The sequence below is a fragment of the Lactuca serriola genome, chromosome 5 (genome assembly GCF_051521515.1).
Source record: "Lactuca serriola cultivar US96UC23 chromosome 5, Lser_US96UC23_V15, whole genome shotgun sequence".
Lineage (NCBI taxonomy): Eukaryota > Viridiplantae > Streptophyta > Magnoliopsida > Asterales > Asteraceae > Lactuca > Lactuca serriola.
In genome coordinates this window covers 306334390-306359388 of record NC_136412.1, presented here as the reverse complement: position 1 = coordinate 306359388, position 24999 = coordinate 306334390, and the positions used below count along the sequence as shown (strand labels likewise).

The window sequence follows — 24999 nt, the reverse complement described above, 5'->3', positions numbered from 1 at the left end:
GGTTGAGCGCCTCTGCTTAAGCATGTAGGTTTTGAGTGAAAAAAGTGAGGTACATGTAATGATAAAAAAAGAAAAAAAAGAGAGAATTGCAAGAAAAGTTTGAAGAATTTTGGAGCAAATAAAATGAAGATCAAAAGATCAAAATTCCAAGAAATTCAAAAAGTTGAAGATACCAAAAATCAAACAACAAAGGTGGTGAATTCAAAGAAATCAAAGATCAAATTATCAAGGAAGTGAAGAATTCCAAAAGAGCTCCATAGTGGTATCATAGATTGTAATTCTAGATTATGTATGCTTAGGTTGCTCAACTAAAAATACCTTGAGGATAAGGAGGTTTTCTGCGGATGGATTCGGAGGGTTGCATAAAATGAGCATTGTTCGGAAAAAGTGTGCGAGTGTTTATGAAGATTGTGAGTATTTAAAGTATGGGGGTACTTTAGGAAAATTTTAGAAACAAATGCATGCGTTGAGGTCTTGGCATAATGGCTGAGCTGGAGTCGGATTGTTCTATGTGATGTTAGTAATCAAGGGTTAAGTTTAAATTTGCTTGAGGGCAAGCAAAGTCTAAGTGTGGGGTATTTTGATATTTCCATATTTATACTTATTTTTAGGCAATATTTAAGTACATTTTTATTAATAAGTTGGTAATTTATTTAGAATAATGGTACTTATGAGCTTAAATGTTATTTGCAGCCAAAAAGAAGACATTTTGAAGAAAAGGGACTAAAAGCGTTAAAGAAAGAAACTTTGGGAATTAAAAGATTAAAAGAGAAGAAAATCTGGAAAAAGATTATTCACGATGTGAGTCTTAAAGAATTCACGACGTGAAGAGTTGGTTCTAGAAGATATGTACGCGGGTGAAGGAATCCTTGACAGGCAAGGTTATCTACAATTCATGACGTGAATATCTTATAACTCACGACGTGAATTTATGAATATCGGCAACTATATAAATCCTTGACCATTACGAATAGAGGGGAATTTTGGCTAGAAAGAGGAGTTCCAGAAGACGATTTTGAGGAGAGAAAAGTTCTGGGAAGAGGCTTTCAACACCAAAAAGAGTGAAGGTCCATAATTTAGTTTATTTTTGTTAATTAAGAACATGTTTTCTATCACTTCAATTTGTGTTAGCTTGTTAGTTGTTATGATGAGCAGCTGAATCTAGCTACTCTTGTTTAGCTAGATGAAGCTTCTAACTTATGAATAGCTCAATTTTTATGGATTTATTTACTTAGTAAAATTGCTTGTGTTTGATTTGTATTATCTAGCATGCTTATGTTTGTTTCTCTAATTGCTTGATTGCATGTTCTGTGTAGCTTAGTGACCATTAACTGCATCAACTTGTTTACCTAATGATTTAGTGAACATTGAATTGTTAGAGCTAGGATTGACCAATCTTAGTTAGTAATTAGAGTAAATAAGCTTAGCTGTGCTAGAGAACGTGTATTGTGACTATAATTGCGTTTATATAACAAATCTTACATAGCATATTTACATTCATAATTAGTTATGTGTTTAATTGTGTGTGAACATACATGGTTTGACATGAATTAGTTAATTATTGGTAAAGTTAGAACTAAATTACTAATATAATTAAAACCAACTAGATAATCCATAAACATTAGCTAGCCATAAGAAAGAAGTGGATTCAAACTAAACAATAGTGTGTTTTTACTTATTGAATTTGAATTAAAGTTCGTCTGATCTTGTAAAATCAGATAAAACCCCCTTTTTAAACTTGTTAATAATTAGGTTAATTTAATAGTGAGTAAATTAATTAGTAACACCGTTCCCTGTGATCGACACCCGACTTACCCAAGCTATACTGTAATCTGACTAGGTACACTGCCTATAAGTGCATAGTTAGTTTAAGTTTGTTAGGTTATAAATATTAAAATTAGTGGGTACTTTCGTGCACATCAGAGGGTATTGTCCCATACCCTTCCACCCCACCTCTTCCTTCCACAACCATTCTTCCTGAGGGTACCGCAGCCCCCTCTGCTACTACACTATCTAACCCTTCTCAATGTAGAAAAACGATGGCATCTAAAATGAAATCTAGTACACCTAAGAAGAATGCCCCAAAACAAACTGCACCCTCAAAGAAACGCAAAACCAAACCCACCACTGTATCGAGCAATGACTCTAAGGAAGATAGACAACCAATATCTATCCTCAAGAAAAGAAAAACAACCGAAACCTCTGGCCAAATGCGTGACCGGACTGATACTGTAGCCTCTCAACAGGCTCCGGTAGTCCTTGGGATGGCCGCACATCCATTCAATACCACACTCGAATACCACTCAACCTCATCATGTAATATTGTTTCATCGTCTTCATCATCCAAACGTGGAGACAGACCCCTAGTTATATCTCAAGTAGATAAATCTAGACATCGCCCTAAGGTCTCCAGGGCTTCCCGACTGCACATTTTTTTCTTCTGAGGAGTTAGACTCCATCCTTTTGCATGTATCCCAAACACTTCAAACACCAATCCATCCGCAGGGCATCTCTTTCGCCCATGCCAGAACTGGGCCGAGGTCAGACTTGACCACGGGTCAAGGAGACCAAGGAAGCCCAGGAAATCCTACTCTGCTTCCATTCTTTCCAGGTGGTTTAGGCACGGTGAGCACTCATGTGTAAGGATCCGTGAACCCAAGGGACACCTTGGTGCGAACACAACGAATTGACGGTGATGATTTAAGTGATTCTTGGAGTCGGTATCAGCCAACTACTGATGCCGAAATCAAGAAATATGTTGCCTTTAAAAGAGTATTCCAAGCCCGCAAGGAGCAACAGGTCAAACAACAACAACAGAAGTAACATGAAATACTGTCTGTGGCCAAGTACTGGGCAAATGCCATCAGCAATGCCCATACTGCTGCCACAATCCAAAAGGTTCAAACCTGGATGGATCAAATGGCAGAAACTGTGATGAAAGCTCAAGCTTCAGCCACAGCCGCAGCTACCTTGAAAGTTCCTCCTACTCCAACTCCTGTTCCATCTCCCACAGTCAACCCATCTCAAGACGAAGAGTCGGCAATTGAACTCAGCTCAGCCCCTACCTTCGGTTTTGATGATGAAGATATCCAAGAGGTCAACAAACCAAATCCTTCAGATGACGACCTTATGATGTTTGAAGAAGAAGAAGAAGAGTCCAGCGGTTCTCAACATTCCACTTCTAAGCCCAAAGAAAAGAAAAAGAAGAAGAAGAAGGATGATGTCACCAGGAAGGAATTACTCAATCTCCAAGCCAAAGTTGATCAAATTTTGGCTGCGGTTAAACCTACCCAATCTCCATCTGAAGATATTCCAGGACCGCAGTCTTTAATTGAACGTGTTGAAAGACTTGAGACGAGAGAGCGTATGGCTGCTGAGCGCATCTCTCTCAAGGTCGAAATGGGGATCCGGTCCCTTGAAAACAACCGCAGGGCCGATCATCAGGAATTTATGGCTGCAGCGGAACGCCTCATTACTGAGGTGACTGCAATCAAACAGGATCTTCAAGCAGCCATTGCGGATCAAGCTTCACTGTCTCAGAAAGTGATAGATGAGACTCATACTGCCTATGAGTCCACTATCTCTGTTCTTCATGCCACTATCAACCGAATGCAGAAATCCCTCACTTCTAACTTCCATGGCCCTGAGATCCTCCAGCTTACCAAAGATATACACAAGCTGTTCTTCAACTCCTCCACCCCAAACAACTCACAGTTGGCCGAGACCATGAAAGCTCACTTTGTAGAAGTCTGTGCCAAGGTGGATGGCCTTAAACAATGGCTTGAGGAAGCACCTCCGTTGCATCCCTCAAGAGGGGGAAGTGATGACGATGTCCACCACTCGGATACCTCCATCCATCAGAGCCCTCCCATCACCACAAAGAAAATTCCCACACCGCAGCCCTCACCTCCACCATCCCACAATATTCCATCTCCTCACTCTTCACCTATAAACAACACACTCCAAAGGCCTGAGACTCCTCCTCACCTAAAAAATCTTGAGGAAAATATGTCATCAGCAAGCTCCACATACTCTCCTGCCACAGCCCAAATAAAACACGATTGGAAAGCGGCCAAGCTTGCTGAACTCATATGGAGAGAATGCGGATTTGATACAATGATAGATGAGTCGCTGATTAACTCATGGGTCAATCCGCTCCGCAGGCTACTAGATGAAGACTACACTCCACATCTCACATATGTTGAACCTCCCTCTGATGGATATTGGGATATTCCAATCTCTCCCAATGCCAAGTATTTTGCAGTTTTTAAGTCTTTTGACTGCAGCCTCCCTGATCACAAACGACTGCCTATGGAATTTGAAAGACTCAATCGCTTTTATGCGAAGCATGGCTCCTATGTGGAAAACATATGGTCTAACGATAGACCATCCGCAGTTAAGAATTACAAGATGCGAAAGTTCATGAAGGCTGACTTCGTTCAGTACACTCATACCAGAAGAGAGCATGACTACATACGTACTCAGGCAGATTTCCCAAGCATGAATCCAGAAGAAATATTCCTCATAGCTAGAGTATTCCAAAACAAGGCAGAAAAGCATCCAAAGATGCAAATGGCGCTCGACAAAGCCAAATCCTTTCTAATGGATACAGTTTGTGACTTCGCGAAGATTGATGCGGATATCCACCCCCACCATCATCAGAAAGTTTGATCTCCCCCCCCCCCCCACTTGAACCTGTGCCAATGCCTACCGAAGGCTTTGAAGAAAGATCACTAGGCGCAACAAACTTTCCTGAACTTGGGATCATATTCAAACGGAAGGCTGACAACGTCAAATACTTCATTCCGATGAATGTATGCACCGCCTGCCCAAGAAACAACTTGACATCTGCAAGACCGCAGTAGAAAGATCAAGGCATACTACTACTGAAGTCAAGTTTGAAATTTCTAGAAGAATCACTTGGCTTGAAAATGTCAGGAAATTCTGGTGGATTTTGATCAAGTTCCTCAAACTTGATACCTGAACCGGAGTTAAAGAGGTCACTTAGGGGGAAATTGTTGAAACATAAAAGTGACCCTCTTGAACTAAGATACCGCAACCATCTATCTACCGCAACGGTTCACCATCCGCAGTCATCTCAGCACCCGGAGTCAGTTCTTCTTCAGCATCTGCAGTCCATTGTTATGTTTTTCTTATCTTTATGTAATGTACTCTATTATCCAGCATGCCTTGCACGGCTGCTTATAGAGTAGTTGTTTATTTCTGAGACTCTATAAATAGAGACTCTTTATGATGTATTAAAAACAACTTCTTACTACACAAGATTTCTTCTTCAACCATCTCTCTTATCACTCGATGACTTGTGAATTATTCTGAATATATTTCTCCAAGTTATCTTCTTCATTTCTCTATCTTACTACTCTTCACACTCTAAATTGCTACTAAAACATATCAAACTATAACCTCTTTCCGGAGCAAGTCTTTTAGACTTAATCACTAAACTTGATCTTCCTTATTAACTCGGAGTGAATGCATTCCTTGTTATGAATCAGTTTAAGTGTATTCTTGATATAACAATTGCTGTCATTTATATTTCTTTACTTTCCGCAACTAACTATCTAACTATCTAACTATATTATTGTTGAGCTTTTAGATCCTTTGAGATTAACTATTCCGCAATATACTTGTTCTAACGTTTGTTCAAGTGTGTCTACAAGTTTTTCTCTCAACAACCCTTACCTTAAGCATTGAGGACAGTGCTCGTTCTTAAGCTTGGGATGGGGTATTCCCTTTTAATTTTACTTTTGCATGCATTTTTAGAAGGTTGCATATCATATTAGTCTTTAGCTAATTTACATTCATTTTTTTATAAAATTCCAAAAAAAGATTGTACTTTCCTTTTTTATTCTTTTTATTTTTGCATAACATTTTAACTTAGGACATTAGCAATTTAGCATGCATGCATTTTTGTTATTTGTTTATTCTTACCTCCTTAGTTGCCATGGAATAGGTTCATAGTTATTGTATCATTATTGGTCCAGGATATTGTTGTTATCTCACACATGGAATTGGGACCACTAGGCCACAGTTTGGGACTTCATACTTGGGATCAAATGCTAGAGCTTAAAGGGATAAGTGATCATGGTCAGGTAGTTTTCATGAAGAATTATGCATGCAATACTAACAACTGTAGGATATACTATAACAATGGATACTTTTACCCTGCGGTCCATGCCGCTGAGAGGATCACTCTTGATCATGTATGAATCGTTAGGGTGAAACACTAGTGCTTGTACCCGAGTAGAATCCATATCTGGTCTCTTTACATCACCATATTTTTTTGCGATTTTCTTTGGTTTTTATAGAATCTTTTAGTCTACACTTATAAATTTTCACTATGTTTTGAAAATCACAAGTTTGAAAAAGAGCCTACATCTTTATGCTCCACACATTGGTCATTTTTACACTTAGACCATTCGAATTACTATCTTTTGGTTCCACTTACATACTTTTGGGAACCAAATTTCGAGTGGTTCAATTATCAAACAAGTAATTTTAAGCTCTGATTGTTTTAATGGGTGACCGGTTCAATTATTGAACAAGTTTTCTTATATTTTGTTCACCCGATGATTGATATTCATTCATATAGGTATGTTTTATTGTATACAGATCAATTTATCTTTCACAAATTGGTGATGTTAGGAAGTCTGTCAAGTTAGATACCACGGGAGGTTCGGGCCAACACTAAGTGAACTGATTCCTACAACTCCACCAAGCCATGAAACCTAATCATACATGAGAGTAGCCGTCAGATGTGAGATCATGCAACTTTCATGATAAGAGTGTACACTTAAAGAGGAGATCCACATGAGCCCATCCATCTGCTTTCTCCTTACTACATAGGTTTTTCATTGTCTGCATGTTCCATTGGGGTTGTGACTAATCATCCCTCCTTACTCACCCGAAGGAGTTGTTCTGGGCTGTGGTTTTTGGTTCCAATGTCAGTAGATGGAAAATTCTTGATATAATAGCAAGATCAACTTTGACCATGTTGACTAATTGTGATTAGGTTCTATGATTCTATCCATTCTTTTTTTTTTAGGATAGTTTATTCAAAGTTCATTTTAGTCTTGTCTTACTTGAGGACAAGTAAGCTTCAAGCTTGGGGTGATTTGATAGTTTCATTTTATTTACTTCTTTTTATAGTTTATTTTAGCATATTTCATTCATAATTTATCTAATCTTCATGCATACTTTCCTTTTTGTTATATTATGACTTTTTCGGGTACTTTCTAGTTTTGTGGTCATAATTGCCGATTTTAAGGAGACTAGCGAAGCGGGATCTTTGGGAGGCAAATGGACTTGGAAGAAAACAAGGATTATGGGCTTGATAACTAGAGGAGACGATGCATGGAATGAGCTTGTGATCATGGAGCATTGAAGAAGATAGGCTTGTGCTTAAAAGAAAAGTGGAGGAACATTTGTGCATTCGAAATTAAAATGATCGGGCGAGTACACAAGCTATAGATGACTTGGAGAAAGTCAAATGGGCTAAAATTGAAGAAATATTGAAGAACAATGGACTATAAACGGATTGGACTCGTTCTGGGCTAGTGGGTTAAGTCATTGGAAGCCCAAATCACAAAGGAGCCCAAATCAGCACCATCCACGCAGGTCGCGCTGTAACAACCCGAAAATCACGACATAAAATTTTTTGTTTTTAGATTAATAAATCGTTAATACATATTGCATCCATAAAACCAGAGTAACCAATATTTAGCAAAACATCACTAAACCAGAGTAATTCACAGAATGCGGAAACATGTGGTGTGTGCTTTGCAATCATCCCAAGCTCTTCCATTTGAAAACTGAAGTACCTGAAACATAAACTGAAAACCGTAAGCACAAAGCTTAGTGAGTTTCCCAAAATATCACATACCAAACATAAAACCACAAAAGCCATGCATTCAAACATATAAGGACGCCATGGAAACCCTCCATGGTCTTACTCCAGGTGCCATGGGAACCCCCACATACTCTTAACCCACTTCCATGGGCTCCCCTCATGGTCTTGACCTGGAATGCCATGGGCTCCCCCTCATGGTCTGACATCCAAGTGCCTCAGGCTCCCCCCAGGGTCTTCCATGAAAGAAACACAGAGTCAAATAGCATACCACATATCACAGAAATAACTAGCATACCACATAACACATAATGGGTTGGCATTGGTGCATTCGACCCATGGATATAGTGAGGAGACTCGCCTCGCACTGTTGAATCATATAGAAAACCCTTGGCTGCTGGCTGACAAATCCTCAATCTACTAATAACAAAACAAAAGAATACCAATTAACAATTGGGTTCTAATCCATAAACATAACTTCAAACCTGGGGTGAAAATACCATTTTACCCCTAACCAAGCCTTGACCAAAAATATGGCCCAAACTGAAATCTGAAAGGCCCAAAAGGCCAATTAACCAATCAATGGCCCAATTTTCCAAATTAGGCCTAAACCTCTACATGGCCTTACCTTAAGGTCCAACCATCTTTCTAGTCCAAAACACTTGGCATTCCAATGGCCCATTAGCCCATATCTATTCAAAGCCCAAATATGGCCCACTCATGGCCTAATTCTCCAAATTGGGCCCAAACCTCTCAAATGGACCTTATTCTAATGCCCAATAATTTCCTTGGTCCAAAAATCTGTTTTCCAGATGTCCACGAAGGCCCATGGCAAATTAGTCCAAAAAATTGCCAAACCCAATGCCAATAATTACGAAGTCCACTCTGACTAAGTATGCAGGGCGTACTCAACAGTACACTGTGCGTACTCGCTTAATGGCTTGTACGCCGAATGTACTAGCTTGTACGGCCAGCGTACTCCCTTCTTAATCCCACTTTTTCCATTAAGCACTTAATGTTGAGCCCATAAGTTTAAACCACATATCTGAGTCCTAAATAACGTCTAGAACCATAAAGTCACTAACTTGGTGACTTTTCATGCCTCAAATAAACCCAAACTCCAAATATAACACTCTACTACCAAGGAAATGGTTCTAACTCATGCATGGATTGATTTAAACCCTAAAGGTGCCAACTTTATTGACCTTAAACCACATAAACACTAAGAGGGGCAACTCAAAGCTCCTGGAATGAAATCAAGACCATTAGATCTCATACTTAGGACTAAAATGAACCAAAACTCATAAATGGTAGATCTAAGACATCAATGATCAAGTTCAAAGATTTATACCTCCAACAAGCTGGAAATGAGATACATAAGCCAGATCCATAAGCTCTTCCTTGATTCTCATCCTTACACCAAGATCCATCTTCATATAAATGGACCAAAACACCAAAACTGGACACCATAAGCTCAAGATACCACCATGAAGACTTAAGGACGAATTCTAGGGTTTTAAAGTGTGGAGGTTGGCTTAGAAAATGAAGAAAGAGGAAAACATTATGCTTATATAGGGTACAACCCTAAGATTAGGGTTTTCAATCTGCCCCTCGTATGCCCAACGTATGAGGACTCACACCCCGACCCAACCTCGCACCTACATTGTGCGTTCCTCTAGTTACGCCTTGCATAACTCCCTTTGTCTCGGTACGCCCTGCGTACCAGTTTGATACACCCCGCGTACAAGAGTTTTTCCCAACCCCTAATTCTTTTGAAGGCCACAACTCTCTCGATACAACTCCGATTCCAACAATCTATATATCCCTAAAAAGGTATCGAGACGCTCCACACTACTATCAAATCATAACGGACATAAGATATTCTGGACGGACATCCACGTTCCATAAAATCCCTAATTAAAAAATTACCGAAATGCCCTTCGAATCCAAAGACAGACCAAATACCCCAAACATCCAAATTACATTATCCAACTCTAACTGGGTCCAAAACTCAATTCCTCAAGGATCTGAAGCCTTCTAATACCCAATCCTTTGATCACCAACTCAAAATGGGAACAATGCGAAACAGGATGTTACACGTGCACAACTCTGAAAAGGCAATTTCCAGAATTCATCTTTTGTTCTATATGGTGAAGGTTGGTGTACATCATTTTCACACTTCTACACATCTAATTTTTTGTCAAATCTCTGGAGATTTGGGAGGTCTTGGAGCATTTTAATAACATCAAAACATCAGCTTTTTGCTCTTGATTCTTACTACATGTTGGGTACTTCTAACTTTTATTTTGTTTTCTCAAAATATATCCATGCTAGGCTAAACTAATCATTGTTGATTTTGGTGAAATCCATAGATGCTTAGTTATTTGAAGACTATAATGAATTTACGGTGATTTTGATGAAAGTGTTTAGCATTTGAACATCTTGCCATCTACATGTCTTTATTCATGCGTTTAGATGTATGTTTGGTAATTAGTTGGCTAATTTTTTGATTAAGTAATAAATCCTCAAATTAGCAAGCAACTAATGACTCGTACGTTAATTTTCACTTCACAAAATCATAAAAACATTTTCTCCAACATGGTAGTTAAAGCATTTGACTACTCTTGGATTCGGTGACTTTCTAGTCCTTAATGCTAGTTAATTTTTACTAATTACATGCTTAATGAAAATTGTGACTTTAACTAAGGAAATATGTTATGAGCTTCTCTAACTATTTTACTAAATAAGAAAAGCCTAGGTGACTTCAAGCTTCTTGGGTTACTATAGCCAAATTAAAATGAAATCACAAGTCTTGCACCATAATGTCTAATGATAATCAACTAATTGTCCATGTGATGAAAGTCAAGGTTAACCATCATTCTCTTATTAATTTTATATCAAAATCTTACTTTTGTTGATTTTTTTTTAAAATTTTAGCTTAATTCTAGTTTTCTTTTAATAGTTCAAAAGACCAAAAAAACCCCATTTTTAGATTTATTGTCATTTTACAAGTATTTTTACAAAGAGGTTTACATCAAGTAACAAATTAAAACAATCTCCGTGGATTCGACCCCTTGACCGCTATACACTATTTTAGTGTACAAGAGTTAGGTTTATTTATTTTGTTGGCCTCGACAACCACCGTAGATATATAGAGAACCTAGGAAAAGAACATTGGAAAGCAGTGCAATGGATCTTTCGTTATCTACGTGGTACGTCTTCTTTGTGTGTGCACTTTGGTAAATCTAACATTGGGGTTTTTGGATATGTTGATTCAGATTATGGCATAGACTTGGATAAATAAATATCAATTACAAGGTACATGTTTACTTTGCATGGTTGTGCTATTAATTGGAAAGCACAGTTGCAGTTTACAGTTGCTTTGTTATCTACCGAGGAAGAGTATATGGTGATTACAGAAGCAGTTAAGGAAGATATTTCGTTGAGGGGTTTATTTAGTGAACTCAATGATACATTAAAGGTTTCCACAGTATTTTGTGACAATCAAAGTGTTATCTTCTTGAGTAAAGATCAAATGTTTCATGACATTGATATCCATTTCCATTTTGTGACGGGTATCACTAAAAAAGGTGATTGTGTCGTGGACAAGATTCATATAGAATATAATCCCACTGATATGTTCACCAAGAATCTTCCTATAGCCAAGTTCAAATTATGTTTGGACTTGGTGGGTGTTTCTGGTCACAATTGAGCCTGAACGACTCGTTGGTGGAGGAAGTAATTTTCTTTTTCGGAATCAATTTTTCTTTAAATGGTGATTGCAAGTTCTTATGGAGTTTTATAGCTTGATGAGTTGTTAGTGTTTAATGTTCTTGGGTGATTGTTGGGTAAGTTGCAGTTTTCATTGTCTATTTTGAAGTTAGGGTGGAGATTGTGGAAATATGTCTTCCAAAATTGACAAGTTCTGCTTCGTTCAAGGGCTATATTGTCTTTTCAGCAATCCACGTCTAATTTGGTTGTTTTGGGTCTAAAAAGGGTGTCAGGTCTAAAATGGTTGTTTCAGGTCTAAAAAGGACATCGAGTCTAAAATGGGTGTTTTCAGATCTAAAGGGGGTTTGTTCCTGAAATACAAATATTCCATTATTGAGAGAGGGAGAGAGAGAGAGAGAGAAAGAGAGAGAGAGAGTTTGAAGACTTCTTCTTCCCCCTTTTTGGATTGACACTTTCTAGGGTTTCAACCCTTTATCACCAAATCATTATATCTCATTGTAATCTCTTTAATCAAGTTCAATTAACACTACAATATTTTAGTGGATTGGCTATCGGCTTCATCCACCCATAGTTTTTTCCTGATTTGGGGTTTCCACGTAAATCTTTGTGCCTCTTTGATTTCCTTTTGCTTGGTATTTTTCATTGCATGTGATTGATTGTGGTTTGATATTTTAGTCGTATTCCACTTGAACTAATATTGTTCTCATGATTCGGATTTATTGGTTGGTTGATGCATTAAGGTTTTTTCATTTTAGTGCATCTTACCCTTTTTGTTTACTACAGGTAATTGAGAGTAATGATTTAGCAGGCATCATGGGAATACAACAATGATCTAGTTGTAACTTTTAGAGTGAACCAATGAATTCTTGCATTCGAGCGAAGATTTGAAGAACAAGATTGACCTAAATGGAGACGGAGGTCATAGGTTGCTTATTGACGGAGCATGTATGTCAAAGGAGGAGGGGGAACCGACAAATGAGGAAAAAGATGTTGAAAGAATCGATGGATTAGGAAGAAGGGCTCATGAGGTGAATGTGATTTGGATTTCTTTATAAATTTTAACAAAAGTACAATTATCCGGTAAATAAATTTTAAAATGCCATTAATTGGTAAATACTTTCTCAAATTACAATATTTTGAGAAAATAACTGAAAAAAAATGAATACCTCAAAACTCTAGAGAACAATAATCTCTAAGTCATTCATTAGTTTTAATAATAATAATAATATATTTTCTTCCTATTACAATATTAGGAAGATAACATGCATCGGCTAGAATCACTTCAAACCATTCTACATCACTATATTTTGTAAGATATGTATCCTGAAAATTAGTCATTTAAAAAAAATAAAAAAAATAATGTACTCAATATACATCTCATCCAAAACAATTGAACATGTAACTGTACAAATATTATCTAACAAGAATATAATCGTAGCAAGGCCAATCATGCTACTGTATCATATAATACAAGGTGTCAGGTTTCACCTTAGGCCCCGTTTGATACGCATCTTTTTAGCTCCAAACAGATCTTTCTGGTTGAACGGACCGGAAAGACTGTTTGATTTGCACAAAAGAAGGGGTCTTTCCCGGTAAGATATGTCTTTCCCAGAAAACCTCAAAATCATATTTTTCTGGCTGAATGGGCTGAAAAGACAATTATACACCAAACCCCATCTCTTTCTTTTTTTTATTGGATTATTAATTTTTTAAATAACTTTTTTTAAATTTATTTTTTATTGAATTATTTTTTTTTTCATCATTCAACACAGTCAATCAGATATACAATCAAACAACATTGTTTCTTTTCCAGTCAGAAAACTTTCCCAGACAGCACTTTACCGGACAGCACTTTCCCAGGCTGAAACTATCAAACGGGGACCTTACAATCACATTCATAAGATACCACCTAAACCGAATCATGTTTGTATCTCTACATTCTTTTTTATTATTATTATTTAAGACCATAAACATTTACTATTTCATAATTCATACCACTATATCTAGCACCTCGTCAATACCTAAGCCTCACATCCAAAATCAAACAAATTCATGATGATCTAACGACTGATCATCACGAATCCAAAAATGCATTTGGCACATAATGTCATCCAAACACCAACTAAGCGAATCAAAATAAGTCAACTTGAACATAACTAACTTTTTATTAAAATTGTTGAAAACCTCACTCCAATCAAGTATATATTACTTTATTTGATTTGATTATAAAATACTAGTTTTTGTATCAGATTTATTTTAAAACCATCATTATCTACATCTTGGTATTAGATATTTTGAACACAACCAAACCCCGAATCAACTATATATTGGGCCTTTTCTGGCCCAACTTCGCCCACACAATAGTTTGTCAAAAACAATTAATTTCATAATTGATTTTCGTAAAAAAAAAAAAAAAAATTGTTTATGCTATTAAAATTTAATTCTAGTAAAAATTCATACAAAATATTACTCATCAACATATTAACTATCTGATAAAAGACTGATTCATTCAACTTTTGCAACTCCCCCAGGCATACTACTTTCCGCTACAGTCTCTCTAACAAACCTACAACAAAAACCAGACAAACATTTTTACTTGTGTCACCTCATGAGAAAATAAATAATAATAATAATATCATTTTATTAAATGATGAAATAAAAAGGAAACTTTTTTACCTTTCTATTTTATCACGAGAAGATTGCAAAATGTAAATAGAAAGGACAAATGACATAAGTAACCCTGCTCATCAGCAACAAAAACAATATAAAACTAATGATTTTTGCAAAAAATATATGTATTTACATATATTAATTTTTTGCTTTTATGTATTTTGCCATTTTAATGTTATTAAAAGTAAGTTTATTTACCTGATCCAAAGAGAACATAGAACCCAGAAGCAACATCTATTTCTGATTGTTCCTCCCTAAATATAATAAAAAATAATAATAATATGATATTAAAATAATAGTCTAAACATTTGACCCATTATTAAATAAATAATAAATGGGAAAAAGTAAATGAAATACAATAATAATAATAATAATAATAATAATAACATAAATCTAACCATGTGTATCTAACAAGCACATGTTTTGGCCATATTTGTGTATCCCAAAATTGCTTCCCAATGTCTGAATGAAGCTCCACATCTGCTCATAAGCATTCTATGTAAATTCCAACTTGTTTTGTGTTTAACATAAATTTAAATAATATTATTTTTTATAAAAAATGTGAGATAAAAGATGAAGGGAACTTACAGTTATGTGGCATGTCTAGAACTTTAGCTGTGACACCAAGAAAATCACTTCCTGAGTACCTCTGAATGAAATGCAAAGTAAAATTCCATGATCATATATTAAAAAAGATAAATAATAATGTTTTATTTATTATATTTTAATTACATGTTAAAGAAGAAGCTTACCAAATGCACATCAATCATTGGGACCTCAGAACTTTTACGGTTTATAACAAGTAGCCATGGGATATAATACTTCTCTTTTCCAACTTGAAATGATCTGCATTTATTTATTCATTCAAAAGGTTAAATCGGGTAATTCTACTTTCTGAAACGGGTCAAAATGGGTTGGGTCGGGTTGACCCGAGATAATTTTGTCCTGTTTTTGTATAGATGGTTTGTGATGAATATGACTAACAAAACTATGTTATTACTTAGTGGAGAATCTCATGCTACAAGTGTTGAATGATTTTACTAAAATGAAGAGGAATAATCCAATTGTCTTGTGTGTGTTTAATGATTAAATAAAGAGTCAAAGACAATGAAAGCAGATAAATGGAGGCATAAACTGGATTTACAATGTGCCAAGAATGGAAAAAGAAATAGAAATGAGAGTTGGATGCCTCATTTAGTTTATGAAATCAATGATAAAAGAATTCTTGTTTAGGTTCTCTATATGCATGTATTTGGATACAAAAATGTCCATCAAAATCAAACAAGGTGAAACAAAGGTTGGACAGGGACAAAAGACATGAATGCCCTCATCATCATCAAAATCATTGGAAATAGCCCTAGAAAGTGTCACAGTCCAGTCCTATTCAGTGTAACAAATGCAGCCTTATATGTGTTACTCCTCTGGTTATATCATGTCTTTAAGCATAAGACCTCTGGTAATCTCCACATAGCATTCCTTACTAATTGGATATCAGTTTTTCCAGTGTTCCTATATATACTTTTCTCAGTTTCAAAAATGGAAGACTCTATGAGCAAACAGTTCTCTTCAACACCCTGCTTATATATGCTAATCATCTCCTAGTCAAAGAAATTTGCAACACAAATGAAAGAATACCATATCCATACAATTGATTCAAAGGAATCTCACATTTTGTAAGGATCAGCTCCGGTGAAACCAGTTGGTTTAGATATAGGAACCAATACCTAAAATCATTCCAAACAATAACGCCAATGAAAATTTATAGAAGTTTAAGAATTCTAAGGGCATTCGCGATTGTGTAATGAAAACTAATTCGATACATACTGAAACTGGAAAAATTACCTCACGATTTACACCAAAGATCGGGCAGTGACGACCAATCATATCATGCCATACCGTTCGCGACTGTTGAATCAAGTAGCAGCATCAGCAAAAACAAATAAGATCTGTGATTTTCGGAGTTTTATCACATATATATATAGTACAAAATCAATGAGAAATTATGGAAACGGAGAGTATGTACAGAGTGATATTGACCCATTTTGCTCATCGGAACGATATCTCCCGGTCTATAAGCCGCACAATCCAAAATCAACGAGGATAATAATAATGCGAATAAGACGTTAAACGTGCTGATCATTGTGATGAATCTGCAATTTCTCGCCATTTCCAAGATGATCCAGAAAAACCCTAAAATGTGTTTGGGACGAATATGATCCGCCCTTTTCCGAGCAGTTTAGCTACCGGGATTTTGCTAAATAAACCCGCATTTATAACAATAGAATCTCTCGCGGATATTTAATGCTTTTTATTTAAAATGTTAACATCTTGTGGCTGTAGTTTAGTGGTAAGAATTCCACGTTGTGGCCGTGGAGACCTGGGCTCGAATCCCAGCAGCCACACAAAACACATTTCTTTTTTTTTGACAAAACTTCAAAACTTGTGTCTCTCTCTCTCTTAGGAATCCTACACAAATCTTGTGAAAATGATTGTGGGGTTGTTCTTTCATCTCCATCCAATATGTATCCTTAAAACCGAAAACCATCTTTCATAATTCTATCTCTTTCCCTTTTCCTTACTCTTGCCTTTCAAACCCTATTTCTCTTTCAACCAACACCCCCGTCATCATGTAATCACCAACGACCAATATGTTGGAGCTAGAATCACTTCACCGGAGGAACTGATTGTTACTCCGGTGGGAATCCATCACGAGTTAATGCCGAAGCATGTTGCAGTCATCATTAATGGAAACAGAAGATGGGCTCGATCAAGAGGATTGATGCCTCAGGCGGGCTACTTGACCGGTGTCGGAGCATTAAAGTTCGTGGTGGATCTGTGTCGTAAGTGGGGAATCCAAGTTCTTACAGTCTTCGCCTTCTCATCTAACAACTGGTTAAGACCCAAAGTATGTGTAATATCGAAATTGGATTCCAATTTCATCATACCTGTGTGGGTTCAGTCGATTGATTGGTTGTGTTTATGTAGGTCGAAGTCGATTTCTTAATGAGACTGCTTGAAAACACATTAAAAGATGAAGTTGCTTCTATGTCAAGGTAATTGACTAATTTCCACCGCTTTGAATAAGTTTTCGTTCAATTTCAATCCATTTTCAAAATGGAATTCCGATAACAGGGATGAAATCCGAGTTTCTGTCATTGGAGACGTATCTATGATTCCACAATCATTACGAGATTTCATTACACATTGTGAGAACCCTATTCTTGGTAACTCATGAGTCGCGATGGGTGGTTCTTGGTGGCTGCTAGTCACGGTCCAAGAGTAAAGGATAACAGTTGGTGGGTGTTTGTGGTGGTGTTCTGTGCCAACAGGGGGCAGAGGGTGGATTGACGGTGGAATCGTTAAAGCCTAGACATAAGCTGAAATGTGTGTGAGAGAGAGAGAGAGAGACGGGGTGGGACCCTTTTCATATTAAATTTTATTTATTTATTTATTTAAAAAGTAATAGAAAACCTCATAAATGGTCCATGGGTAGTGAAATGACAAAAATGCCCTTTACTTAACGGCGAAATGGTAACGGAGTGAGCCGGAAAGACCAAATGTTAAAAGTTTTGAAACCATAGGGACGATCCGTGAGGTTTTTGTAAATTAGGGACCAAATTTCAGATTTTGTGAAACCATAAGACCATTTTTGAAGTTTTGTCTTTTATTTTTTTGAATGTTGCTTATTTAATTATATACAAACTCAAAGTTATTCATTTGTATTTTGTGATTCTTTTTCTTTGCAAAAGGGTTATGTCATAGTCGATTTAGAGAGGTTGAATTTGTTATTTGTATTTTATTTTGGATGTTTTAATTCAGTTGAAAGTGACCAGATATTCATGACAAAGACTTGTCAATAAAAGAAATAATTTTCAACTTCAAAACTGGTAGAAAATTGCTAGATATATATTCGACTTGTTAAACATTGATTCACAAATAGAACAATAATGGTGTTTAATTTGATTATACTTATTTAATTTGATCATACTTGTGGTTATCTTATATAATAGACCTTGATATATTTTGAGGATTGGCATTAAACCAGCTAGGGGATTGCATCACCATGATGCCAATAGGAACTCCCAATATTGCCCTTTAAGTCATTATATTTTCTTTCTCCTTTTAATTTTTATGGGATGCCCAAATACTAGTTGATATTTAATTCAATTTCGTTGTAGTATCATGAACATGCTGTCTTTATCAGAAAAAAATATAGATGAAGAATTCAATAGCCAAAATCTTACAACAATGGTGTACCTCTATAGTGATAATAATTCCAAAATAATATATATGTACATTAATGCATGTGAGCCAATGGCGGAGAAGTAAGTTTTTCTCATTATAAATGAATTTTACTATTTATACCATTGCTTAGATGTTAATCTTATTGGACTTTGACTTTCCATCCTTTTTACGGCATCCTCCAAGCATGGCCATTATGACACAATGCAAAGTTTGCAAAGCCCAATTGCCACCTAATGTCGGACATAATCTTGTGGGCTTTCTCCTTTTAGTGGGTGGAAAGGTAATTTTCATCGCAAACCATGATAACTAGATAGTATCACTATCACATGCTTCTACCAAAAACTTTTTACAAGAGCACTCATTTATCATAAACCATTATAACATAGAGGTCCACAAGGATAAGTATAATTAAAAGGGTGTTTGTTTTAGCTTTTATTAAGACTTTTTTTTTCGGTTTATTTTTTATAAGTTTATTTTTTTCTCACTTATTTTCTAACTTATTAGTTTATTACGACTTACATTAAAAAAATAAAAAAATAAGCTCGGAAAATATATTAAGTTTATGAGCCTAACACGTTAGCGTTGTAAATAGTTAGTCAGTTTGAATTTGTTACAATTAGTTAGAAGATAGTTGTCAGATGTACAGATATAACAATCTACTTGTATTCGTATATAACAATCTACTTGTATTCGTATGTAACATGTATTGTTCAATAAACAAGTAACGATTTCAGTTACAATTTACTCTATCTACAATTTCTCTTTACTATGTTCCTCAATTTTCAATAATTTGAATGGTATTAGAGCTTAAGATCCTAATTTTTTGCAAAATTGATTCATATTTTCTAAAATGAGTACCGATCCTATCATTAATCCCAATTCTGCTTTTAATCTTTTAACGAATTCAACACATAATTCCAAAAACAATAATACGAATTTGTTTTTGGTATCTACCAGAGGTGTAGCTATGTTGATTGAAGGTGGGTCCTAGGACCCACCTATTTTTCTTAATATGATTGAAGGTGGGTCTTAAGACCCACCTATTTTTCTTAATAATAATAGAAGGATTATATAAAAAAAATAGAAAATGAGTTATAATTTATAAAGGACCTACCTTATAATGTTGAGCAATGTATGAAGCTCATATTTTATATAATCTAGTCTACTTAGCGTAGCCTAATGACTCAATCCACTTAAAAGTTATTCATTGCCCAATAACCTAACCCATTTAAAATTAAATAAAAAAAATCAGAAAAAGCTCATGAAAAGATTCATGAACTTTGATCGTGATCGACATCTCCTAACATTAAAAGCTTGATGTATTTTATCGCCTGGTCAGTCATTCCCATTGTCCACCAGCTACCGTCGCCCCACAGCAAGGCGCCACCTACTCTGCCCTCATGGCCTATACACAACAAAAAGAGTGATCGATTTTTGAATGATAGGTTAGTGTCGTATATTGAAAAAAGATGTTTTAAAAAGTATCGATAACAATATAATTATGAATACATTTCAAGATATAAGAACCTCGTAAGTTCAACTATAAGAACTTTATTATAGCTATTGAAGCTATGTTTAAATATTTTAAGTCGTATGACTTGACCCGTAACCATTAGTATTTTTTACTCTTTCATTTTTTTCAGTTTCATTTACATAAGGAACCATTTGGTTTTCGCTTCTAGATTCGCCACTAGTATCTACCCATCTCTGTGGAAATGAGAACTATCCGCAATGGAAGTATTTGATTCAAATCGCATTAAGAGAAACGAAGAAATTAGATTTTGTTGATGGTGCCTCAAAGAGACAAGGAAACAAGTTGGATGAATGGATCAATAATGATTGTATGGTTCATTTATGGTTGTTGAACACAATTTCAAAAGAAATTATTGGTTCTTTTTTTCTACGACTGCTCCTGATCTATGGCTTGAAATTAAAGAACACTTCGAAGAAAGCAACTGTAACATCCTGAAATTCAGGTAAAGCCATTTAAACCTTCTCCTTTCCCAATTTGTCAAACTAAGTCCCTTAAGGGAAATATTAGGCTTGTGAGTACGCTGGGCGTACTGAGGAGTACGTTGTGCATACTCGCGCGCTTATTTTGGACGCGGACTCGCCTGGTTACGCTGGGCGTACCTAGGGTTACGTTGGGCGTAGCGAGCCCAAGTGTAAACCCTAATTTGGGGCTTGTGCACTATAAAAGGAATGCTATGGCCTGGACCTCAGCCTCCATTCCAGAGAGTGAAACCCTAAAAGAGTGCCCTCCTTCGTTTCTAGCTAGAGTATTGGTATTCTAAGCTTCTAAGTGTCATTTCAAGGTGATGGAAGAGAAGAGGATGCTATTTTGGAGGCTAGAAGCTTGTGGGAAAGATTAGATCTGAGCTTCTCAGAGATTGGAGCTTCTTCCTGAGGTAAAAAGCTCAAATCTTGTCTTGTTATTTGTGTTGTGTGCTTCTTGGACCAATTTCTAGGGTTTTTGGTCCCAAGATGGAGACTTTATGAGCAAATGGTCTCCATTGGCCTAGATCTGTCATATTTCAGGACTATAAGTGTTGTGTACTCATAAAAATGCAATCTTGGACGTAAATAGGGTACCATGCATGAGATCTAGACCTTTGGAGGAGAAAGGAAAGGTGTTTGAGGGTGAAGGGACCTTTACAACCATGCAAAGGCTTAAAGGTTCCGACTTTATGGAATAAGAGGTTGTAAGAAAGTCAGATCTGGAAGTTGAAGGATTGTCTTAACCGTTTAAGACCAAAATCTATGAAATGGCTGAACTGGGACTTACGTTGGGCGTAACTCTCAGTACGCGCATCGTAAGGGGTGGAAGCCCCAATTGTGGTTCGCTGGCGTACGCCCCACGTACAGAGAAGGTACGTGCCGTGTACTGCCTTCTGTTGACCATCGTTGACTTTTAGGGTTTTGGTGAACCTTTGGACTTTTGGGTCAGGGAGGGGTAAAATGGTCTTTTACCCTTCTGTGGAATTTGTAGAATGGATTTGATCTAGCCTTTGAGAGCCGTTATTTATTTGAGAGTATTATTATGTGTTTAGGCGGGGGCTAGACCGGTGTGATCGAGTGCGAGACTATCCGAGATACCGAGGTGAGTCTTCTCACTATACTGTACCTGCAAGGGTAACTATGTGTGACCGGAAGGCCTTGTATGTTATGAGATATATGTGATATATGCTAATATGTGATATGTATGTCTTATGCTATGTATGATAAGGACCGGAAGGTCAAAATGATATGGACCGGAAGGTCAAGAGGACATGGACCGAAAGGTCATGAGGTTACGGACCGGAAGGTCGATACGGGTAGGACCGGAAGGTCTACCGGGATTCGGGACGGAACTCCCCTAAGACACTTGGACCGGAAGGTTCCACAGAGCTATGGCCTGGAAAGGCGTATGTGTGGAATGTGGTATTTTGGGGAACTCACTAAGCATTTATGCTTACAGTGTTGTGTGATGTGTTTCAGGTACCAGTGATGATCGCGGGAAGGCGCCGGCTTGATCCGTACACACTTATGAGGAGTTTTTATGTTATGATCTTGGGATGTGATGTTATGGATTGTTTTGTGATACGTTGACATTTTTATAACAATTATGAATGAAAGTGTGTTTTTAAAATTTGAAAAATTGTTTGAAATTTACGTCGTTATAAGTTGGTATCAGAGCCTTGCTTTGAGGGATTCGGGTGCAACTTTGGATGTATCTGAACTCAAACTTACGATTTGAGAAAGTTTTTCATAAATAAACAATTTTTCTAAGAAAGTAAAAGATTTTGGAAAAAGGCAGAACGGAGCAGTGTGTACGATCAGCCAGCGCCCGAACAGTGATTTCCCAAAATACCCTTACATTATGTGTTATGCGATATGTAACGCTCTCTTAATTTCAACCAATTTAAACTTTTCAAAAACAACCCAGTTTCATTAAGTTATTACAAAAAGGTTTTCAATATAATTATTATCAGAGTCTTCCTAGAAACACATCGAAAACATAATCATGAGGAGCGGTACGATCACGCCTTTGTCTTGCTACGGTCTCCTGAAGAACCTGAAAAGCATTAAACCACAACTGTAAGCCGAAAGCTTAGTGAGATACCCCCAAAATACCAACCACATATACCATACACACACAACATGTCATATCATAACAGAACACAGAACAGCCATGCACTTGGGGTCTACTGCGTGACTGGTCCGCCGCACCAGCCTTCAGTCCACCTGGTCCACCCTCCGAGTCTAGCCATATACATCGAGTCTACAGTGTGATTGGCCCGCCCGCACCGGGCCTTCAATCCACCTGGTCCACTCTCTGAGTCTACAGTATGACTGGTCCGCCCGCATTGGGCCTTCAGTCAGCCTGGTCCACTCTCTGAGCCTCGACACGTCTGGTCCGCCCTCTTGGGGCCTACAGCCTATCCGAACCGCTCGTTGGGCCTTCGGAATAACCAGACCGCCCTGGGTATGTTGGCCTACAGCACAAAGTAGGACCCGCCCCAACCCCAGTCCAACAACCATGTGCACATAAACATTCAATCATATAACAATTCACATCCAATCAAACCGATCTAGTAGATCACATAGCATAACATCATCCTAACCAGGATACCAACCTAACCGGTCACTAGCATAGCATCATCCTATATACCAGGATACCGACCTTAACCAGGTCTCTAACATATACCATCCTAACTACCAGGATGCAAACATAGCAAAGCAATAACATAATAACGATACCCGGATTACAATCCGATAAAGGGTCGGCCTTGGTGTCGTAGACCCTATCGATATAGTGAGGATAACTCACCTCGCAACTGCCGACTGAAAAGATAAGACCAAGATGCTCCGACCACTGGCACGATCTCCACCACTAGCCAACGCCAACACTGAAAGGAAAGCTCCAACAGAAGAGAAATCCAAATCCTTGCAAAGCCCCTTGCTCCAAGCCTCTTAGCTTTCCGAAATCTCTTCCAGAATCTCTTCTCCAAGGTTCAAAAGCTCTTAAACCACTCACAAACGCGCCTTAGGGTTTTCTGGACTTCAAGATAGGGTAAAGAGGTTGGGGAGAGGGTATAATGTCCTTTAAATAGGGCTCATCCTCCGAAATTAGGGTTTTCTCCACTCAGCACCAACTCGCCGAGTCCAGCCGCCGACTCGTCGAGTTGGCCACTTAACACGCGATCAGAGTCGCGTCCCTACTCGCCGAGTCCAACCATGGACTCGCTGAGTTGCCCTTTCACATTTACAATTTGAACCCTGAACTTGCACTCCTGAACTCGGGATGTTACAAGATATGTTATGATATGATATGCATGCTAGAGTAGGCTAGGTATTCATATTAGGACTAGAGTGGCCTGATTTGTGATGCCTTAGCCTAGGAAGATTTCTGCTGCTTGAGAGTGAGTAGATAGCAGTGAGGAGCTTATGAGAGATCTACCGAAGGGTAGTCTATGATAGCGAGGTGTAGAGTACTTGTGATCTGGGATCCAAGGAGGAGGACTTGGGGTGAATACTGATGCGGTGTGGGCGGTAGTATAAGGGCCCGTACTACTGAAGACACCGTATCAGTGCACAGTCCAAGTAAGAATCCTTAGGGTTCCAGGGAACAAGTAGGGATGTGTTATCGAGTGCGAGTATGCTCGAGCGGGTCTCTGATATTTTATGTTGTATTTCATAGAGACATCATGGTTGGGACACGCCATACACTTGAGAGAAGTGGTGTTACCGAGGAGGAGATCCGCAGACTGATTCATGGGGAGGTGGCTGCTGCCATCAGATCTGAGATTCCAGAGATGTTTGGGTCTATCAAGACCACATTAATTGAGACTTTCGATGAGCAGTACACAGCAATGATTGAGGCTGCGGCTGCTGCAGCTACTGCCGCCGTTGCTGCTGCCAGGCCTCAGGGAGGTGACTCGTTGTTGTTTCGGGAGTTCAGCAACAGGAAGCCACCAGAGTTTGATCGGACGTAGGATCCGATCACTACGATGAGATGGATTTCTAATATTGAGGGATGCTTCTACACGTGTTCTTGTCCAGAGCATTTGAGGGTACGGTTCGTGCTGAACCAGTTTCTCTTGGGAGCGAAGGATTGGTGGAAGTTCGTGACAGTGAGCTTCACTCTTGCGGAGATTTCTGAGGTGACCTGGGAGAGGTTCACCACCATGTTCAAAGACGAGTATGTTCTGTAACAACCCGAAACTTTGCTTCCTCGCGGTAACCGTTCCGTCAAAACTCGTCTTAAGCGAATTGTTCCGATTTCGTCTTGAACTAGGTCAATTAAGTCAAAACCTTTATTTTGACATGGTAAAGTATCCAAACATGTTGGAAACATGCGAAAACGTCCCGAACTAGTAATTTGAAAAATTATAGTTTCGACCATATCAGGTAACGACAACTTAATCGGGTGCGACCCAAAGCATCGGTTAACGTCGGTATCGGGTAAAATTCCACCGTGTATCCAATTCAAACCATATTTAAAGTGG

General features: G+C 37.7%; 1 protein-coding gene, 1 non-coding gene and 1 pseudogene across 2 annotated transcripts; 2 read left to right on the top strand and 1 right to left on the bottom strand.

Moving 5' to 3' along the window:
• Nucleotides 1-14001: 14001 nt before the first annotated feature.
• On the bottom strand, nt 14002-16518 carry NPU (ATP-dependent helicase/deoxyribonuclease subunit B). The gene is made up of 9 exons (XM_079003115.1): nt 16290-16518; nt 16109-16171; nt 15935-15990; nt 15019-15112; nt 14855-14915; nt 14665-14746; nt 14465-14520; nt 14273-14336; nt 14002-14162 (listed from the first exon to the last, which is right to left on the bottom strand). Exons 1-9 carry the CDS (start codon nt 16431-16433, stop codon nt 14102-14104), a joined length of 681 nt encoding a protein of 226 aa, XP_078859241.1. The 5' UTR covers nt 16434-16518; the 3' UTR covers nt 14002-14101.
• A 78-nt stretch (nt 16519-16596) lies between these two features.
• TRNAH-GUG (transfer RNA histidin (anticodon GUG)) lies at nt 16597-16668 on the top strand. Its single transcript has one exon. It is a non-coding gene; the product is annotated as a tRNA-His (tRNA).
• A 147-nt stretch (nt 16669-16815) lies between these two features.
• Nucleotides 16816-17572, top strand: LOC145051772 (dehydrodolichyl diphosphate synthase 2 pseudogene; annotated as a pseudogene).
• The last annotated feature ends 7427 nt before the right edge of the window (nt 17573-24999 follow it).